This window comes from Arvicola amphibius, chromosome 2 (genome assembly GCF_903992535.2).
Source record: "Arvicola amphibius chromosome 2, mArvAmp1.2, whole genome shotgun sequence".
In the NCBI taxonomy this organism is placed as follows: domain Eukaryota; kingdom Metazoa; phylum Chordata; class Mammalia; order Rodentia; family Cricetidae; genus Arvicola; species Arvicola amphibius.
Window position 1 is genome coordinate 163,457,031 of NC_052048.2, and position 15,079 is coordinate 163,472,109.

At 37.8% G+C, this 15,079-nt stretch overlaps 1 protein-coding gene across 1 annotated transcript in view; it reads left to right on the forward strand.

Moving 5' to 3' along the window:
• Foxp2 (forkhead box P2) overlaps window positions 1–15,079 on the forward strand; it is a 508,049-nt gene that overhangs the window by 463,515 nt on the left and 29,455 nt on the right. Inside the window, 9 exon segments of the mRNA XM_038318756.1 lie at window positions 6,584–6,603; window positions 6,606–6,673; window positions 8,383–8,421; window positions 8,423–8,452; window positions 12,537–12,656; window positions 12,658–12,696; window positions 12,698–12,761; window positions 13,874–13,950; window positions 14,090–14,191. Coding sequence (XP_038174684.1) covers window positions 6,584–6,603; window positions 6,606–6,673; window positions 8,383–8,421; window positions 8,423–8,452; window positions 12,537–12,656; window positions 12,658–12,696; window positions 12,698–12,761; window positions 13,874–13,950; window positions 14,090–14,191 — 559 coding nt within the window.

The following is a 15,079-nucleotide window of genomic DNA, read 5'->3' on the forward strand; positions in this document are numbered from 1 at the left end:
GTCATTTTCATCTTTTTGTGAAAGTATTTTGCCAATTATTGGAAGGCTTTAAATCAATGAGACAGGTTTGTAAAAGAACATTCTCTGAAAATTGAAATCTCTAGTAATAGTTTCATGTAATATTTGAATAAGTGTAGAGTATCTTTAAATGAAATAATATAGCCATATTTGTAGGTTCATTTAAGGTGGCAGTCTTTGTATGCCTTCTTTCAGTAATAGCTTTTAATAACAAGAATCACCAGTGAAGATCAGGGATGTCTAACATGTGAAGAAACAGCTACATTTCAGAGTTCACTCATGTTGGGACCTTTTGCCATTTATGATGGTGTGTTTGGAAAATAGATCTTTTAAGTCCTCCAGCATAAAATCACATCTTAGGCATCCTTTGTATCTGCCCACAATATTTTAGTTTCAAAGCTTCCTCAAGGGTTCTTCTGCAGATGAGAAGATTCCCTTTTCATGAATGATGTCTCTGCGCACACTGCTGGTACAGGGAAGAGTGAGCAGGGAGCTGCAGACAGGTTTATGGAGATGCAGAACTTTGCAGGCTGAGCCTCTCATGTTGTCATGGTGCTGCTAACAGGGTGAATTGAACTGTTTCATGCTTCATCAACAATTAAGTTAATTAGCTCATTTGAAATTGCACTGCTTTGTTGCCAGGATGTTGGCAGAAACATCAAAAAGATGTGTTTACAATGGTAGGCTGACTGCGAGTACAGAGCCAAGGCGCCCTAACAACGAGGCAAGCGCTTGCTATCATAAGCCTTTATAAGGAATCCAGGAAGGCTTCCATGAAGATTTTTTTAACCTTTTATAGTTTCAGACCAATTAAGAGAAAATTTGCTTTACATATCACAACGGATCTTTAGAAATGGACTTAAATGAATATTTACATGTCTGTTACACCAGACCAACTGTGAGCTGCCATTTTGCTGGGTGTGAAATGTATATACTATCCCAGCAAGAGGGTATTTAAAAATTGTTAGGTAGATTTATTGATGTTTTATACTACAAAAAAAATTTGGCTGAAACAAAGAATCTAGATACATGAATTTGAACAAAAGTTTCTTCTTTCTCATCTCCATCATTACTATGTATTATCCGCTGTGACTAAGGTGACTGATGGTATGTTGTGGGAATGAAAATTGAATTTATAGTACTACCTGCTTACATGTACTTTCTTGATCTAGATATGCTTTAGAGAAAATCTGGCTCACTTTCTGAGGGACATTGCAGAGATCTCCTTCAGAACAGTTTTCTTTAAGATCCACGGAGAGCATTGCTAGTGTTCAGCATCTCTGGTGTTCAGTTTTTATCAGCAACGAATGAATGTGGACTCATGTTTTATCCTCCGTGGTCCCTTTTCATATTCACATAGCTCTGTTTGTTTATTTTTTATTGGAGAAATTCCAATTAAGAAACATTTTGCTTCCTATCAACTTTGGATTACAAAGACCAACCTGTTTTTTCTGCTCGATAACTTTATAGAAATGACAGAGAACTAATGACAGTCGACTTTAAGGTTTTATTTATATTCCATTTAATATGATATGCTTTAAATTATCTAATTTAAATTTGCGATAATTTTGTTCATAGTTAATGCCAGTGTATGGCACTGAAGTGAAATATTAATTTGATATAGTTCCTAAACTGATACAGTCTTTTTCTTCAAGGTATGTAAGAGATTTGAACCGAAATTCAATATTAATATAAACTTCACTTATTCAAGAAAAAGTTCATCTAGCATTATATATATGTGTGTAAATGAAATATTTAATATACAGATATACATGTATATGATAGATATATTTATATTATGTGTATCAATACACATATATATGTGATCTCAGAGACCATATGTTATTATCCCAGAAATTTTATTTTATCTACATATCTAGTAACCATGTGGGGGTATAATTTCTATTAACAAAAAATGAAAATTAGTGGAGATATTGTTACAACAATAAAAGAAGCAAAAGGTACAAGGTTAGATCCAAGTTAACATCCTTCAGGAGAAAATCACAAACTTTGATGGAATGTGAGAATTGACAAAACTTAACCATTCTTTGTTTCTGACCAGCAATTGAGGATCTCACTAGATCACTAAAAGCATTAATACTACTTCTTCATTACTGTCTTATAAATGTCAAAGTGTAATCACTTCTGACAAAACTTTAGTGTAGTTTGACTGCAGAATTAATTACCATCCCATTGCACCAATGTCAGCTTGAATATAGATATATTGACTTTCAAAGCCTAAGCCAAAAGGTTTAAAGTGTAGCATTCCAGTTAGCAGACAAGTGTTCTTGAACTTGCCAGCACAGGTGCCAAGCAAACAAACATAGAGGGAGATGCAGCACCTGAAATTTTATCCTTTGAGAAAATAACAATAGCTATTATTCTTTAAAATTTCTATATACCTATCAGCATTCTAAAGATCAATTCAACAGTCAGCATGAATGAATGAAGATGGTTGGCGACTGGTGCTTTAAGGCTCGATACCGCAGTAAAGCAGCAGAAAAAGCAGTGGAAACAGATTCATTTATTTAGTGAACATTTGTTTTCTTTCTCTTTGCAGCCAACTACTCTAAATTTATGTTCTTCCTTAGTGTGTATTGTCTGTTTCTTTGTCTTTCACTAGGCAGCATGGCTACAAAATTATGACCTCAAGAAAGCATTCTTTGAACTTGTCAGAATGTTGTTTCTTTTGGTGACAGTGCCCACATCTTTCAAAACTAAGGCATCTCACGTAATCAGCTAAATGAATAGTGACAGCTAACATTTTGTATTTAAACTCCTGTCAGTGCTTAACATAAAAAGCTTGATGCAAAATAAATCACCCTCAGTGATGTGCAAGTGAAACGTTTTGTTAAAAAACAGTCTCGGAGACAATTGGATTTAAGCCCACTTTTCCTTTTAGCTTATAAATGCTATATCTTTAAATGAATTTGAAAAATTTAGAGGTTAAAACAGAATCCCTAATCTGCAGTGTAAAATTGTATAATTGTAGTTAACACATGTGTCTATGACATAAAAGCTTCGTTGAAGAGAATTGTAAGTTAGATAAATTGGAAAGAGTCCCCCATACTTCTGTCTTCCTGATTGTTTGCTTGCTGTCTGTTTATGGTTTTTTTTCCTGTAGTTCACACTACCTAGCTAGCACACAGATTCAGTGCAATTTCTGAAAGAACGTCAGTAGAGCACATCATTTATTCCATTTTGAAAACAAAAATCAATATAGCTATAAAGTGACCCATAAATTAGAAGTGGCTCCCACGATGTTTGCTCAGTGCTGCCTTTCTGAAGGCCCCCTTTGCATTTTTTCTTCACCTCTCTGTTTGAACTGCAGTCTCGGTAAGAGGCTCATTAGGGGACATTAGGGACTGGAGCTAACCAGAATTCCAGAGCTTGCTTTGCTCTTATTAATGCATAGTAGAGCAGAATGCATTTAAATATTTCATAGGCATTCAGTAATTTGTGTGTAATCGCCTTGTTAGCAGACCAGTAGAAGTAGACCAGGCCTGTGAAATGGTGTATAGTGATTGCATTGGTAATTTACAGACCTTTGCCACCAGAAAGCATTCTTGTTGGCTAGTATGAAGCTGCGAAATAGAACTAGGAATAAGTTAAACAAGAAAGTTAATAAGGGTTTTCTAACAAGCATCTTCAGGGATAACAATCACACTTGGTCCTTTATAAGAACCATAATTTATGACATAGGCAATATATCAAATGCGTAAGATGGTATCACGGAGAATTCATATGAAAAGGGTATTGGCAACATTATTTCCAACTTCCTGCAAGGGACATGATTAAATGATTAATGAAATGTCCCTTTGCATATGCATTTTGAAACAGCAATTAGGCACTGACTGCAAAAATCCACCGATCCTCTCATTTTTCAGTATTATCTTATTCTTGATTTATAAATCATAGAGAATTTTTGAACAGCAATATGTAGTACCTGAGATGGTTATAAAAACATAAAAGAGAATAATTTGAGCACAAAATAGTCATAAATACATAAATTCATAATTTAATGTTAATACTTAGCCTATTTATTTGGTCTTATTGCTTTGTATTTATATCCGACACTATTTCTGTACTTTGATTGGCATAATTAAGTAGGGGGAATGAATAGGCACCATTATTTTACATATCACTGGTAAACAATAGCGAGAAAAGGATAAGGGAGATGTGGCAGAGGTATGTATGTGTTTTTCAAGTTCTCAGTAATCCACTGGAGGCTGTTCTATAAATGATCATTGAAGGGCTGCAAGCTAGCCTATAATTACAGGAAAGAAAGTGGCAGCCGTGGCATTTCATAACTATGTGTCCTCGAAAAGTGCTTTGTGAGTTTGTCACCAATGATAATTTAGATAGAGGCTCATTACTGAACATCACACACACTTAAAAACCTTTCGCCTTCATACAGGAGAATAAAGGACTATTTTAATGGCAAGGTTCTTTTGTGTTCCACTGAAAATTCAATCAAGACAAAACCTCATTGACTATTATTGTAGTCTCCAGTCTCTATTCTAATAAAAGCTGCAGAGAGAAATTGAATAGGTCTCTTAGACCCAAGCATATAATGCAAACATTCTGTACTTTTTTTTAGTTCTATAAATATAAGATAATTATCACTAGGAAGTAAACAAGTATAAAAATTCTTTTTAAAAAATGATTTCATGCAAAAGTAATGTGTTATACTGAATATACCTTTCCAGGTAAAAACCACATAATCTTTATCTTCTGAGTTCTATTTATATCCTAATCTTTATGTATAGCTTATTTGAAAATATGCATCTTTTAAGCTGATTGCAGGATAATTATGTGTGTATTCCCTAAGTTCATGATGGGGAAAAAAAGTGTTTCTTCACAAAAAAAAAAAAAAAAAAAACAGTAGTACCAACCTTAAAGATGCAACACATTATTGTGTTAATACTGCTAAGACATTGCTTCATTGGTCATTACAGTCTGGGCGACAAAACCTTGAAGAATATTTTTAATGATGTCTTGTTTATTAGAAATTAGTGACATTTGATGCCACACAGCTATCCCTCTGACATTCCATGCCTTCCTTCCCAGAGAGCTTGAGTGATTCCAACCCTCATTAACAGCCAGGTTTCTAGCAGATCCTGCTGGAGCTGAGTCAGAGCAGACTGGAGGGTGGGTGGGAAAGAACTCTCGTGGCCCTGGGGCATGCAACTATAGCTTGACCTGATCCACCTCACTGTTTCAGTCCAGAGTTTATCATCAGCCAAGCCTGGCAATTATAGCAAAGATGCATGGAGGCTTGTTGCTATAATCAGTGAGAAGGTGTTAAAAACAAACCAGCTTAATTATCAAAGTTGAGGTGAAAGGAGCAAAGGTTGCTGGTGTCTAAACGTAGACCTACACGCAGATAATCCCGCTTATTTACAAGTTAGCTACGAGTCATTGACATCTTAAGTCTTCATATTGTATGCCATATATATCTGTTCATGCATTTTTCTGCTAATTCACATCAAGTAGCATAAGTAAAAAGGAAACACAATTATTTCTTGATATCAGTATGCTTAGAATTACAAGAAGGCTTTCAAACTATCTTAAACAATACTGTAATACATAGAGGTAATTATGTGAATTCTTAATTATGTGTTTTATTCAATATACTTTTGCCTTTCTGTGTCTTAAAAATTGCTGTCTTAAGTACCACATTGGATAAGTAGACATACAAAAGAAACTGGAATTATCTGAAAATTACTTTTTTAATTTGGGAAGTCGTCAGATAAATAGTATATTAAAAATTAGAAAGCAAACTTTATTGAATATTTCCATGTTTATTGGAAATGCTTCTGTACTCGTTTATCTTTGGTACGGTAGGATACCATGCATCAGAGACACCCTCAGTCCTTGGGTAAAATAATAAGCACATATGTTATGATGAGAGTAACTTCATTAGGATGACCTCTTCAACCATGTTTATGTATGTCAAAGATATGTCCCAATTAGGACTCTTTACATGAAAGTACCAATATTTTTATTCTGAATCTTCAATATATTTATGTATTAGTAACAGAAAATTATCATTATTTGTGAGTCTGGTTTTCTATGGAAAAGTCTGTCACATTTACATATTCATACTCATCTCACAAATAATCAACATCCAAACAAAAAAATTTAACATAAATGAAATAGAGAACTGCCTATCACACGTTCACTTTGGGTGTGTGCGGGTGTGTGTGCATTGCACACACACACAGACACACATAATATTCTTTTCAGAGAAAATGGCAAAAATCTGCAACATATCATGATTTCTACTTCTGCTCTGTAAATGAATGGAGAGATGTTTTTGTAACGACATAGGCTTGGAGACAAAGACATTTTTAGCTATTTGGAGAGTCTCTTTATATCACACAAATAATTGTCACTGAATATTGGAGCACATTTCCTTTCTTTCTCTATGACTTCAAGGCATTCCACTTTCCAACTGCGAAGGAATAGACAAGTTCCTTGAAGAGGGACAACTTTTTAAACTAAGCACGTATCGCTGCACTGGTATCACTCAGCATTCTGTTCTGTGTGTTGTGTTCCACAGGCACCTTAACAATGAGCATGCATGGATGACCGAAGCACCGCCCAATGTCGAGTGCAAATGCAGGTGGTACAGCAGTTAGAATACAGGTTTGTCTGTGCCCACTTAATGAGCACTTTCTCTTGAGTTCTGATGTGCTACTTGAGTAATGAGAAAGTGGTTGGATCTTCCTGGATACATCATAGTGACTCGGTAACATTGTATTTGTTCAGATACATGGAGTTTCTAAGTTACTGTTACTAACAACAGTTGACAACGGGGTAGATTGTCATAGTTTGATCTTCTTATCAATTAGACCTATATAAGCTTTAGACCCTGTTGTATATATTTGAATATTCCCAAACTGTTAAAATCTATAGTTTTTGCATTGTAGGCCAAGAACTGTAGACCCAAATTTCTGAAGATATGCCATTGTTGCCCAAACAATTTTTACACAAGCTATTCTGGGTCCCCCATGTTATGGAATTGCAGGCTATAACAAAAGAGTCTCTGTTTTTAATATTGTGAATGAACTGTCCAGAAGAATAGCCTCAGTTCTGTGTCTACTGTACTCAGAACACAAGACATTACAATACTTGATTTTCTTTCCTTTGGCTAGCATAATGACAAGAATGTATGTCACACATGGTGGTTATAGGTACTGTATAAATACCATTGAAGTTTTGTTTTTTCAAAACTTTACATTAAAGCAGAGTTTTGCCAAAACTATACAGAAACTGTAAACCCTCATCAAAAAGCAAATATAACACCCCATATTTACTTTTGTTATGGTTTGGCACCCCATTAAGGCATCCTCTCTTATATCATCTTAAAGATGATGTTTTTCTAAAACTCTTTGTTTTGGTTAATTAAGCATATAACGTGTTTTTCCTTCCTCTGTTTCCTACCACCTTTCATTGTTTCTAATCCATCATGCTGTTGTTTTTTTTTCCATGAGAAGGTGAAAATGTTGAGTTGCTAAATAATAAAGGCATATGTAAAATGTGTCATCATCACAGTGGCACAGAAAGCCTTTGGGCAGACCTGTTTACTATTGCTAAAAGGTAGACTCAACACTAAAGAGGTCAGCTGATGATACAGTCTGCAGTGTGACCAATTATGTCACTCTCTCTTCTCTCTCTCTCTCTCTCTCTCTCTCTCCTCCTCATCTCTCTCTCTCTCTCTCTTCTCTCTCTCTCTCTCTCTCTCTCTCTCCTGTGTAGTCTGACGAGGGGAAAGTAAGGTCCCGTCAGTTGTAATGAGACCCAGTGCAAGTGTGGCTGCAGACTTGGTGGCAGAGTTCAGCGTTTCCCACTGCCTGGTCTCTGTCACTCTATTGAATTAGATTGATGATGGCAGATTGCAGGGGGCACAACTGGACCTCGTGGGAATGCATGAAGTGTATAAGACAATCCCGGCAGGCACTTGGCTTTGAGAACCCTTCACCCTTTCACAGCACTTTGGCAGCTAGTCCACTGCTAACAGTGTCCACAGGACTTTAAAGAGACACCATGGGCCTTCTAATTATGGTTTCGGTAACGTGTTTCTGTTGAAGCAACTGGGACCTCAGTTCTCTTATCGACAAAAAGATGAAGTGTTGTTTGTTTACACCCTGACCTTTAACGTAAGAAAAAGCTACAAAAGTTTCTCTCCTTCTCTAGCTAAAGTTGCATTTTCTACCAGCTAAGTTTCTTGTCCCCCAGGCTTTTATATGCAGGAATCATTACTGGGAGACAAGCTCAATGATAAGATGTAATCGCTGCAATAAAATAGCTGGATCAGTCATTTTCTAAAACGCTTCTGATCTCCCTCTCTCCTAACAGCTTTCGAAGGAACGTGAACGTCTTCAAGCGATGATGACCCCACTTGCACATGCGACCCTCAGAGCCCAAACATCTCCCAAACCTGTAAGTGCATATTGCTTTATAAACAGTAAATAGCTGTGGCTGATGTAACAGACTAAGAAAATGAACAATTCAGGGACAGTTAGAAACAATGACTATGATGAAAAGCTCAGCGAGAAAATGAAAGGAAAATGCAATCGCTTGTCAAATTGTATGTTTCTTTTAAAGTAATGCTATCTTTTACAAAATCTATCCAATCTACGCTGTGGGCGACACTAAACAAAGTACACCATCAGTGCACAAATCACTGCCTTGCCGCTCAAGCCAGGGGGAATAGCTTTCTGTGATAGGTTTACAGATATTAAAAGGAAGCCCATTCTGTGCCCCCCCCCCAACAAGAAGCAGGAGCAGTACCAATCACAAATAGAAAGGCATGTGGTGGGCCCAGAAGACTCAGATCAATCGCATGATACCGACAAATAGACTTGTTTTTCTTTTCTCTTAGCAAATGTTTTCTCAACAGTATCATAGTAATTTTATAGCCATTTTTATCTTATTGCGTTGATGGCCTGTTTCAGTTAATAATGCTATCACCTATTGGCAATGTCATACTGCCTATCATACCTGAATGTTAATTTAAAAAGTTTATCTCCAAGTGAAATTGAGCCCTCTAGAGGAAAATTAAAGAAAGCTAACAGTTTCCTCTTAAAAATAATGAGACTTTAAGCTTCGCCTGGTAATGTAGTTCAGATTGCATAGACTGTGAAGAAGAATTTGCTTGTTATTTCACCCAGAGAATGTTTGCACAAGACTTAGAGTAATCAAACTGAGTGACTCCAGTTTAATGAAAGTTTGTGAGCTACTTACTTCCACTAAGGCCCCCCGTCGGGCCTGATGATTAGTGATTACCAGCTCGCCTCTCCTGCACCACCTTGTCTAAAAGAACACTAGGGTTTGTAAGTAGGGGACGTAACAGAAGACAGAGTCCATTGCCTGATTTTCTGCCTAGTGTCTCGACATTTCTTGTTCATTAAATATGAATTCAAATGGGTCTTTTTGGCGTAGAGACTGTGTTTTATTTTAACTCTGCTGAGGCATTTCTGCACAGACGTTACAGCTTTGCCTTTGCGTCGTGTGTCAGTGTGGGGCACCGTGAACATATTCTTAAGAGGAGAAAAGAGAAGGATCCTCTGTTGGGGATCTGACATATGATTTTTAAAAATATGGAATGTCTGCATTTTATTTTTAAAAATAAACTTTTGGGATCTTTTGATACAGTATTTATGACTTTCTTTTTCAGTACGATCCCCCCCCCTTAGCTTCTATAGTATAATGTAGATAATCACAAGACAGAATAATTGTTCCATAAATCCTCAGAATCTGCAGCTTGTTCTTTTCCAATTAATTATTCAATCAGTAATTTTTAAAACTCCAGCAGCATGGTTACATCTACACTAATAAAGAATTTTCAGCCTATAATCCAAAACAGAACCTGAATGAATAATGTAATTGAAGTATTACATTACATAAACCACACATGAAAGAATTGCTAATTGCGTTTGATGGTGGGCAATTAATACAGAATCTTAGATGAGCGATTTAAAATGAGACCACAGTTTAAAGTTCCCCTTGGAACTGGCAATATCTGAAGTGGGAAACTGCTGCTGGCCTCAAATTGGTTTGAAAGAAGAGTGGTCAATGCTCGCACCCCTCAAAAAGACCCTAAAATTTATACACTGTACAAAAGAAGCTTCAAAATTGATATGATAGTGGAGATTTATGGTCTCATGTGCAGTGGCTCAGTTGAGACGGCCCACACATTTGATAAATATTAATAGCATGAATTTATTACCAAGGAGAAATGAGCTCTGTTGGTTCATCACTGCACCCTTAACAGCTATCAGTACATGAACACAAGGTGCAACCGCACTGTCTATTATGTGACCCCATTTACTCTCTGAATGGTACTTCATTAAATGGTACCTTTTGGCCATGCTATGGATGGATGAAAATCAAAGTTATCAAGGCTGCGAGTTCTGAATAATGAGTTTCACCCAACCTTGACTATATTCAGATGAGCCGAGGTACCTAAGTGCTCATCCTGGCTTTTACATGCTTCCCTTTAGTTAATAATAAATTCTATTTTAATCAGTTTCTGATTGCACGCCTACAACATGGTGTGCTCATTATTACAGGATGCAGAATAAGTTGCCGGAACATTGTAAACATGAATGGTTTGCATAGAAAAAGAGATGTACTTCCCCTGTTTTAATAACTTTTGGTGTGTTCAGTAAATGCAGAATCTTGTTGAGTATTCACCAGGATAGATACTTCACTGCTCTACAATTTGACATTTTTCTGGCTTCTACTTGTCCTGCTTTATGCTGCCTTCCAATTTTTAAAGTAATGCTTGTGGCTGTTTCTATTGTATGAGGAAGTTGTTCTGTTTTCCTTTTTAAATGTGCAGATATGCAGGACTGACGATATGATCTGAATATAGTGTTACGTATACATTCTGTGTTATTGTAAAAAAAAAACATACACACAGAGAGATGCCCTGGATCTCTTCTTTATTTCTCCGTTACACAGACAGACCCTGGCGTATCAAAGGGAAGCTTACATCAGTGGTTTTGTAATGTATTAAACGCAGCATTTAGTAGTATTATCTCAGCTTTTATTTATGTACGTAACAAAGAATTCCCAGCCAGTCTGCTGGCTTAGAGTATGAACAGAATAACAGTTTGTGGTTTATTGGAACAGATGCCACTTGGGGATGCCGTCAGGGTGCCAGTCGTTATTAGGAGACTGCTAATGTGCTTCTTCTGGCTTCTGCCCAAGAAGGAAGACAATTAGCTGCATATGTTAATTTTTGTTTCCCTAACAAATCTCTCTACTGACTAAATGTGTAAAACAAATCCACAAAGAAAGATCAATCAATGCTGGTACAACATCATTTTCTCCCCATTAAAAAAAAGGTTTATCTTAAGAAGTGGATTTGGGATTTCAAAAGGCAGTGTTGCTAAATTATATACAAAAGCTGGCTATTCGCCGTTCAGCCACTCCATAGCAACTTTATGGAGAAACACGACAGGAAAATGAGTTTTCTTTCTTCCTTGTTGTCCAGGTTACTGTATAAAAGCGAAAAAGACTATAGGTTAGCGCTGATGAATGCCATTTAAATATATGGGAGAGAATCTTATGGGCTGCCCTGCATAGCAATTTTGCTAATTGGATACTATTTATGACAAAAGATGTGTGGTAAATATACAGAGGTGATATGAGTTGTTGATAATGAAGAGCAGGGCCCTTTCTGAGGGGAATAAGGAAGGGCACGCTGTTAAACAGCTTGCTATCATTCTCACCTTTTCCTTTTTTCTACCCTGACACCCACTTTCCAGGGTACATCAGCATTAAGTGACACTGTAATCATAAATTGAAAATGATACTTCCAGAGGAATTGGCAACTTGACATTTCATTATATTGTTTAACACATGCCACAAATGATTGTTAGTGAGGAAATTCCATTTCCCTCTCTCCATCTCCAATCAGATTTAATTTGAAAATTTTCAGCCTCCTCCGGCTAATTTGCAATTAAGACAATTTTTGTTTGAATATGTAGTAATGTCATTACCATTCCACCAAATTAGCAAGGAGACTAAAGGTCAGCGTAAAATTTTCCAGCTGGCTGGAGCCTCTCAGCTGAGATTTGGGACCATGGGAAAAAAATTCTGGCTGCAACAGAATTGGCAAGTTTCTCTTATGTGCTATTGGTTCAAACCCCTGTATCCTTCCTCGTTGTGCTGTTGTTGCTTCTCTGTGGGCTAGAACTGTTTAACACAGGGGCAGTCAATAATCAGCAACTGGCTTTTATTTAAGGAAATACACTTTGGCTGAAGTCTGGCAGGACAAGAAGGAGTTAGTTAGGCCTAAGTACACTGCAGTAGATTATTAGATACCTCCAACAGCATTCTCTAATTAGAGTTCTTATGATACAATTTCATCTGTAATTAGTTGAGATTGGCTGCTTCCTTTTGCGGCTTATTAGTGGCAACAACAGCTGTAGAAGTGAATCCACTCTCATTTGTCAAACCTTTTTAAGTCTTTTTTTCTCTTGTCTCTACCTTTTTCCTGCCCTTCTCCTCGGCCTTTGCAGCTAAATCTGGTGTCTAGTGTCACCATGTCGAAGAACATGTTGGAGACATCCCCACAGAGCTTACCTCAAACCCCTACCACACCAACGGCCCCAGTCACCCCCGATTACCCAGGGACCCTCAGTAATCACCCCAGCCAGTGGTGCCCAATGTGGGAGCCATAAGAAGGCGACATTCAGACAAATACAACATCCCCATGTCATCAGGTAGGATATGAATACTCAGTAGAGGTCTTTTACTTTGGGAGAGGAAAATGGTAGTGATCGTGGACCAATCCAGAGCACATGGAAACTCAAGTCATGATTTATGGAGTGATAATTGTTTTTTCCTGGCAAATGCAGATAGAGCGATTCCTAAGCACATCATGATGAATTGTTCTGAACAGTTGTCAGGAAAGAGAGCCCCCCCCCATTAGAGAAACCCAGAGATGTGTTGTCAGGATTGCCCATTTTCTCACCTCAATTCAATGAGATCCTTTGATCTCCGAGGGAAGCCGAGAGCCATCCAACATCTGCAGGTAATGCTCTATGATAAGAGCCATTTAAAAGGACATGGAGGGAGCACCATTGCAGTAGTGGCTCTGCACAGATGCATCCGTCATTACCCAGGCACTGCCTAGGTGCTCTTGGACCAGGGCTCCTGATGTTGGCAATGGTATTCGCTTAAGAGCATCCTCAGGAGAAATTTCGTATATTGTAAAAAGTCACCGTTGCTCATTTCTTTCCCCTTTCCCCTCTGCCATCCCACCAGCCCACTTTGGGGCATCTGGACAATCAGTCACACACTGTAACCATTACGAGTCCAGAGCCCTCTTTCGCGAAATGTGAAATGATCCTCTACGTTTTCAACGTGGGAGTTGGGAGGGGCTAGCGCCTCCTTGCTAGGTGGCCACCGAGGCAGATGTCAAGAGTTGACCCTGTTCTACATTAAGAAGTATTAGAAGAGAAAGTAAAGATTATGGCAGGGGGCAAAAGTCCATGTAAGAACACGCCTAAACCACCCGCTTAAAAGAGGACCTGGCTGGTAGAAGGAAAAAAAACAAAACAAACAAAAAAAAAAAAACAAAAACTCAGGCCAGCTGGTCGCACTGCCCCTGAAGTACTGTGAACATCTAGGGACGCCTCATTTGCACTTCGCGACAGAAATGGCCTTTTCTATATAATTCAATTCCACTGCCATGCTCCGTGCTCTCACTCTCGGTGATTTCTCACCAAATCATTTGACCGATACTGGGGGAAAATATGAAAAAAAAAAATCAATTCTGTTTCCTGTGAATTATTAGCAGAATTAACAGTTTTTCCTCTTATTATTTTTATAGAGATTGCCCCGAACTACGAATTTTATAAAAATGCAGATGTTAGGCCTCCATTTACGTATGCAACTCTCATAAGGCAGGTAAGTAGAGGGAAAATTAACTCTGGCTGATTAAATTAAAATTCATTAGCGCTTAAAGGAAGGCTTGGACGAGGAAGTGCCATCGAGCCTGCTTAGGAAAGCATTATTCTGTGTCACTCCGTATCTGGTCTCATTCCAGGCTATCATGGAGTCCTCTGACAGACAACTAACGCTTAATGAAATTTACAGCTGGTTTACACGGACTTTCGCTTACTTCCGGCGGAACGCTGCAACTTGGAAGGTAACTGTTTCCCCAGCAGTTCCAAGGTGCCCAGCACAGTTCCTTCCAGAGAACACAAGGAGCATTTATTTACATGACATAAGCAGATTAGTATCTGCTTCCCCTCTTTTTAACCTGCCTCTTGAATGGAATGAATTCCCTCTCTCAAAATGACAAGTGAAAGAATAATTTTGCCTCTGATATAGTTTTCTAATTTGGTGCAATTAATAGCTGAGGCTTGGCAGAGAAACGAGGGCCTGACACACTAATTACAGTGTGAGCACTCAATCATCAACACCTTTGTTAGTCGCACGATATTACTTTTTCTCTTGCATATTATTGGCTAATTAGTTTGAAAAATGTCTGTTTGGCTTGTGCAACAAATGGAGGCTGTAGGTTTTGTCCTGGTCTGCTCCTTTTGTACACATCATACCTCATCATACACACTGAAGCTGCCACGGGAGTGAGGGCCCTGGCTACTCAGCTGGAACTAAAAGAAAGTAAAGTGAATATTACCCTGTCAGAACATAAACGCAGTTTATTTACTTAGACAAAAGGGCTCATCTATACCCCTGTCCAAACAACTTCATTGTCTGGATCTTACAAGGAGCTAAAAAAAAATGTTAGCTCTGTGCATCTATTTTTGGAAATGAGCAACGTCTGGAAAGATAAGGGCACTCAGCACAGACTAAGTGAACTGTTTTATTTTCATTTCAAAAAGCAGTCAGAAACATCAATTAGCCACAAGCCATTTGGTACAAAAGGGGAAAATGTTTGTAGCTCAGAAGAATAGAAGCTGCAAAGCATTCATCAGCATACTAAGAATTTTAGACTGTGAGATACGCTAAAGTGAATTAATTTGGATTTAAAATGCAAATTAATCTGGCAGGCGATTACAGATATATGGGT